Genomic DNA, 7,394 nt, shown 5'->3' with positions numbered 1-7,394 from the left:
TTTACTCTATAAAAAAAAAAAAAAAAAAAAAAAATATATATATATATTTTATATATATATATCTTTTTGAAGGTGTTTTTAAGTGTATGTCTGTGGGTGAGGGGGTGGGGAATGTAGGTGAGAGAGAGACGGTGTGTGTGTGTGTGTGTGTGTGTGAGAGAGAGAGGGAGAGAGAGGGAGGAAGCTTGTGCATGTGGGTGTGAACTCTTACACGTCTTTGGAGCGAGGGAAAGAGATCAAAATGTGACTTTTCAAGTGAACTTGGGGTAGGGAAATGAGGTGGGGGAATCTGAATGGGCGTTTGTGTACATGCACGGATGTATGTAGCGGGTGGGTGGGGGATACACGTCTGAGTACATTTGTGTGTTAAAACATTTTTTGGATGCTATTGAAAGTTGGTAAATTGATTTGTTAAATATGTTGCTTTTTAAGATTCATATCACTGGGTTTAGTTTTGTTTTTTTCTTAATTTGGTTTTCTTTGTGTTACTCAGTTAATTTTAATTCAAATGATTGCTAAAATGTCTGTACAACAAAAAGTTAATCTGACAATAAATGGTTTCAGTCAGTGTGTGTGTGTGTTGGGAAACTTAAACATATTCATTATCACTGGAAAAACCTAAAATGTCGACATCAGATTTGTCTTAAAATTGGAAAAATCAGTTATTTCCACACTTTCTAATGATATATGACAATGCACTTTAGGAAAGGCAGAAAAGAACTGATATAGAAGCCAAAATATTACCTCAGTCTGGTTACTGTTACATTTTTCTTTCCAATTCACAAAACCTAGCATATTTTATTTGACATACTCCTACTGACAGATTAACAGCAGTCATTTTTTATTTATCATTTTTAGTTGAAATTGGAACTTGTTTTACTTTGCATATTGCATTTTCATGGATTCCAAAAAGTGTTACCTTTTCTTCTTTTTTTTTGTTTCCTTTATGAAGATTTCATTTACAATCTGTCAAGTCAGAAAGTTATAACATAGACAGAGAAAGTTTTAAACTTTAACAGATCTATATTATGGCCATGAAATAATAAAATGCCGATTGATGTGGGCTGCTTAACATACAAATTACAATTGTTTGGTTTCTAGCAGACCTCTTCTGGTTTGATACACTAGTTTCTGCTGGTGAACTCCAGCGGTTTCCATGTTGTTGATGGAAAACCATGAATGAGTCCTAAAAGCTTTGCCTCGTATTTTTTCTGTATCAGGTTATTTAGATCCTAAAAAAGGAAAATGAAAGCCTGTATTTTTTGTTCCCCTTTTAATTTTCTGCATAAAATCTATTCCAGTCTTTTGGTAAAAGATAAAAAAGTTGTTGGCAAAAGAAAAGAACAATGGAAGTATCACTGTTGTTTGACAAGAAAGGAGCACTGTCTGTTGTGAAGATATGAAGAGGTTTTGTTAAAAGGAAAGAACGAAGGAAGTATCACTGTTGTTTGACAAGAAAGGAGCACTGTCTGTTGTGAAGATATGAAGAGGTTTTGTTAAAAGGAAAGAACAATGGAAGTATCACTGTTGTTTGACAAGAAAGGAGCACTGTCTGTTGTGAAGATATGAAGAGGTTGTTGTTAAAAGGAAAGAACAATGGAAGTATCACTGTTGTTTGACAAGAAAGGAGCACTGTCTGTTGTGAAGATATGAAGAGGTTTTGTTAAAAGGAAAGAACTAAGGAAGTATCACTGTTGTTTGACAGGAAAGGAGCACTGTTTGTTGTGATCACCATGTGATGTTGTTTATTTTAAATGGTCTGTGAGTTGTGTTTTTTTTTAATCATTTTTTCTTCCCCCACCCCTTTTTTTTAATTTTTTTAAAAAATATTTATTGACATTCATTGATGTGTCTGCACTGGTTTTTCTTTGAGCACAATTTTGTTTCTTTATTGAAGAACATCATGTGAATATCACTGACTATTTGTTTATGAACAGAGTGTCTGGTTCTGTGTTGAAGAATATCATGTGAATATCACTGATTGACTATTTGTTTATGAATAGTCTGCCTGGTTCTGTGTTGAAGAATATCATGTGAATATCACTGATTGATTGATTTGTTTATGAATAGTCTGCCTGGTTCTGTGTTGAAGAATATCATGTGAATATCACTGATTGTTTATGTGTTTACAGTGTATCTGGTTCTATGTTGAAAAATATCATGTGAATATCACTGATTATTTGTTTACAGTGTGTCTGGTTCAGTGTTTATCATGTGAGTGTGTCGGTTTCTGTGTTGAATAATATCATGTGAATATCACTGGTTGTTTATTTGTTTACAAACAGTGTGTCTGTTTCTGCGTTGAATATCATGGGAATATCATTGATTGGTTGTAGTGTCTGTTTCTGTGTTGAATATCATGGGAATATCACTGGTTGGTTGTAATGTCTGTTTCTGTGTTGAATATCATGGGAATATCACTGGTTGGTTGTAGTGTCTGGTTCTGTGTTGAATATCATGGGAATATCACTGGTTGGTTGTAGTGTCTGTTTCTGTGTTGAATATCATGGGAATATCACTGGTTGGTTGTAGTGTCTGTTTCTGTGTTGAATATCATGGGAATATCACTGGTTGGTTGTAGTGTCTGTTTCTGTGTTGAATATCATGGGAATATCACTGGTTGGTTGTAGTGTCTGTTTCTGTGTTGTAGTGTCTGTTTCTGTGTTGAATATCATGGGAATATCACTGGTTGGTTGTAGTGTCTGTTTGTTTCTGTGTTGAATATCATGGAGTATCACTGGTTGGTTGTAATATCTGTTTCTGTGTTGAATATCATGGGAATATCACTGGTTGGTTGTAGTGTCTGTTTCTGTGTTGAATATCATGGAATATCACTGGTTGGTTGTAGTGTCTGTTTCTGTGTTGAATATCATGGAATATCACTGGTTGGTTGTAGTGTCTGTTTCTGTGTTGAATATCATGGAATATCACTGGTTGGTTGTAATGTCTGGTTCTGTGTTGAATATCATGGGAATATCACTGGTTGGTTGTAGTGTCTGTTTCTGTGTTGTAGTGTCTGTTTCTGTGTTGAATATCATGGAATATCACTGGTTGGTTGTAATGTCTGGTTCTGTGTTGAATATCATGGGAATATCACTGGTTGGTTGTAGTGTCTGTTTCTGTGTTGAATATCATGGGAATATCACTGGTTGGTTGTAGTGTCTGTTTCTGTGTTGAATATCATGGGAATATCACTGGTTGGTTGTAGTGTCTGGTTCTGTGTTGAATATCATGGGAATATCACTGGTTGGTTGTAGTGTCTGTTTCTGTGTTGAATATCATGGAAAATCACTGGTTGGTTGTAGTGTCTGTTTCTGTGTTGAATATCATGGGAATATCACTGGTTGGTTGTAGTGTCTGTTTCTGTGTTGAATATCATGGAATATCACTGGTTGGTTGTAGTGTCTGTTTCTGTGTTGAATATCATGGGAATATCACTGGTTGGTTGTAGTGTCTGGTTCTGTGGTCAGGAATACAATGTGAATATCACAATAGTTTTTACAAATGATCTGTGACATTTTTTCTGATGATATTTTATTTTTCAATGACATTCTAGTATCTCTAAACATTCCATTGGCATCAGCATCAAGATCTAATATAATATTTGTTCAATTTATGAACAAGCAAATACATATCATTTAGAAGTGCTATTATTTTGTGTGAAAATAAGTGGGTTTTTTCCTGTTAAATGTGAAATGTTTTTATCTCACTTCAAGTGGGTGAATCATGCTGATAAACAGATAAACTGATGTCATGGTTGTGGTCTTCATGTGTTAGTGTGTGTGTGTGTGTATTGTGGATAAGTGTGTGTGTGTGGACTAGCTTAGTGATATCACAGAAAAATATTAAATATTCTGGGAAAATATATTTTATATTACTTGATTTATATCAAAATGGTATTTATTCTTCACAATGGATGAGCACAATTATTCTTCTGATTGTGTTTCTGGTTTCTGTGGATGGAATTTTTTCCAACCCTATCTCTCTCTCTCTCTCTAACACACACACACACACACACACACACACACACACACACACACACACACACGGATGCATAACATTGATATATCAACAAAGTTATTGAACAATATTGAAAAGAAATTGGGCATAAAATATTGGTATTATGATTTTAATTTATGATGATCCAGATAACAGTAATACTAATAATGATAAGAAGAAGAATTCTGTCTCTTTCACTCACACACGCAGACACACACATTTTTTCTTTCTGTTTTTTTTAATAGATTGAGAACAATATTTTGATTGAAAGTGATGTGAAGTGAAGCAAGTGTATAAATCATTTATTATTTTTGTCTGTGGCTTTTGTTACTTGATGTCCTTTTATTCTTATTCTTTTATTTCATTTGCCAGTTATGTATCTTTCATTTTATTTCAGAACATTGTTTCTTTTGTTTCAATATTTGACTTCATTTCATGTTCATGCTTTACACATAATCAAGGGCTTGTGCAGTGCATCCATAATATGCAAAAGACAGGGGAACACTTTTTGTTGTTTCCTGTAAGCTGGCATGCTGTAGGTGAGATGGATCGGCCATCATGCTTTGACACCTTGAGACTGAACACTGGCCCATGTGGTGGTGGTGTGTGTCCATCGAGATCGATGATGACCATCGTTGTCATCCAGCTGGGGGATGGGGGGAGGGTGGTGGTGGTGGGGGGGGGATGCTAATGAATCTATCTGTGAATGCGCAGATGGCTGAATAGTCCAGTCTGCGCACGAAATGTTCGCTGACAGTTGGGACAGACAAAAACAGGCATATCATTGTCAGGGAGCTTGTTTGCCCGTGACTTTCTGGCCTGCCTCTTCTCAACAGCTGCAGCAGTCCTGTTGGCCTCGCACAACTTGGCGCCTTTGTGCACAGCAGCGTGCCATTTGTCACGGTCTACTGCAGATTCCTCCCAGGAGTCAGGGTTGATATCAAACACTTTCAGAGAGACTTTCAAAGTATCTTTGAAGCGCTTCTTCTGACCTCCGTGTGATCTCTTCCCTTGTTGCAGCTCGCCATAGAAGAGCCTTTTGGGCAGCCGATGTATGAACACAATTCATGTACACCACTGTGATGTACATGAATTGTGTTCATACATCTGGTGAAACTGTACCTTGAAAGTGCACTCTGGCCCATGTACATCACTGTGAAGTACATGAATTGTTTTCATATATCTGGTGAAACTGCACAATTGTCCATGCCAGCAGGTACATTTGTGTTATATGCAGTTTTGTTAATATCTTTCAATAAAGAAGCTGTGAGAACCCTTGTAAAAGTATGTCATGGTGTGAAAGGAAATGTTGACTTTTTATTTGTTTACTTTGTGGCTTAATGTTCTTCACATCAGATTTTATTCATGTCATATACATGCGTACACATGCGCACGCGCGCGCACACACACACACACACACACACACTTAAACACACATTCTCCCTCTCTCTCTCTCTCTCTTCCAGCCTCTTCAACACAGATCATACCAGATTTGCATTCAAGTTTGAAAAAAAAATTTTTTTTAGACATCACATAATACCAGAAATGTATATATACAATTCAGATTTCCATTGTTATATATTCCAAACTAACAGAAATGTATCAAATACTATTCAGGCGTTGGAAAATACAAATGGCCATTCTTATGCTTCCCCACCCAACCCTTTATTCTTTTCTTCTGCATTAAACTCAACATCATCACTAAAAAGCCATTCAACTAACATAACATCAATCAGAATCTGCAAGAGAAACGGGTTTTATTAGCACTTCTTATCATGTCTTCACCTGTACTAGTAAGTAAATTGGTTTATTATCACTGAACTTATTATCTCTCCACCTGCACTAATAAATAAACTGGTTTATTATCACTTCTTGAAATGTTTACACCTGTGTTAATAAATCATCACTTCTTAACTCTCTCCATACGAACAGCGAAAGAGACGACGTTAACAGTGTTTCACCCCAATTACCACCATCAAAATATTGCAAGTGGAAGGCTCTTATACTGAAGAGGTGAATGTTGACAAAGAATACCACAATTCTGTCGACGGAAGCTAAAGGTTGGGTCATTCAGACACCCACTGGACATCCGAGGGGTCTGTGTAGAGGAGAAGAGAGGTCTGGCCGTACTGAGTGAGTTAAAATGCCTTCACATATACTGATAAACATGTTTCTCCTGAATCGTTCAGTTCCCAGTGATGACATCCTGCCTTCCATGACACTGTCACAACCATGTCATGTCTCAGGACTGGGGTGTTCATTGTTCAGACTTGTTATCCTGCCACGTCAGCTGTGACCACAAGGTGGACCTTCACAGACAGTTTCACGTCATCAAACAACAGAAGGGGGATGTGGGGTTGGGGAGTCAACAGAGACAGCACAGACGAAGACGGTGAGAGTTGAGGACAAGACAGGGGCTGGGCGGAGAAGGAGAGTGGACACATGCCCTCCTCACTTGCCCTTCTTGCCCTTCTTTCCTTTCTTGCCCTTCTTCCCTTTCTTCTTTTTGGCGAAGGGACCGAACCCCTTTCGGACCATCACCCCTCTCCACCAGGCCTGGAGCTGCACACACAACAAGGATCTTCTGCTGTACACACAACAAGGATCTTCTGCTGCACACACAAGGATCTTTTGCTGTACACACAACAAGGATCTTCTGCTGTACACACAAGGATCTTTTTGCTGTACACACAACAAGGATCTTCTGCTGTACACACAACAAGGATCTTCTGCTGCACACACAAGGATCTTTTGCTGTACACACAACAAGGATCTTCTGCTGTACACACAAGGATCTTTTGCTGTACACACAACAAGGATCTTCTGCTGTACACACAACAAGGATCTTCTGCTGAAACACACAAGGATCTTCTGTACACACAACAATGATCTTCTGCTGGACACACAACAAGGATGTTCTGCTGTACACACAACAAGGTAAAACAAGGATCTTTTGCTGCACACACAAGGATCTGGTGTACACACAACAAGGATCTGGTGTACACACAACAAGGATCTTTTGCTGCACACACACACAACAATGATCTTCTGCTGCACACACAACAAGGATCTTATGCTGCATATACAACAATGATCATAGCCAACAGTTGCCTTCTGTCATCTTCTACTGCACATACAACAATGATCTTCTGCTGCACACACAACAATGATCTTTTGCTGCATATACAACAATGATCATAGCCAACATTTGTCTCCTGTCATCTTCTGCTGTACACACAACAATGATTATTGCCAGCAGTCGTCTTCTATTGTACACACACCAATGAACTTCTGTACACACAACAATGATCACACAACAATGAACTTCTGCTGTACACACAACAATGAACTTCTGCTGTACACACAATGATCACACAACAATGATCTGCTGTACA

The 7,394-nt window shown here is 37.8% G+C and overlaps 1 protein-coding gene across 2 annotated transcripts in view; it reads right to left on the bottom strand.

Annotated features, from left to right (window-relative positions):
* Positions 1-447: 447 nt before the first annotated feature.
* Positions 448-7,394, bottom strand: part of LOC143289197 (dynein regulatory complex protein 9-like) — a 24,568-nt gene continuing 17,621 nt past the window's right edge. Inside the window, exons 10-11 of one of the 2 annotated variants that reach the window (XR_013056205.1) lie at positions 2,076-6,561; positions 448-2,008 (exon numbers count right to left, since the gene is read on the bottom strand). Coding sequence is in view for 1 of the 2 variants with exons in the window: in XM_076598135.1 (XP_076454250.1) it covers positions 6,451-6,561 (111 nt within the window). In the remaining variant the exon portion in view is untranslated. Of the gene's footprint in view, positions 6,562-7,394 lie in introns of both variants that reach the window. The other variant, XM_076598135.1, reaches the window with a different exon arrangement.

This window comes from Babylonia areolata, chromosome 13 (assembly GCF_041734735.1).
Source record: "Babylonia areolata isolate BAREFJ2019XMU chromosome 13, ASM4173473v1, whole genome shotgun sequence".
NCBI classification, from domain to species: domain Eukaryota; kingdom Metazoa; phylum Mollusca; class Gastropoda; order Neogastropoda; family Buccinidae; genus Babylonia; species Babylonia areolata.
The sequence above is the reverse complement of the archived record's forward strand: the minus strand, read 5'-3'. Positions and strand labels throughout refer to the sequence as shown.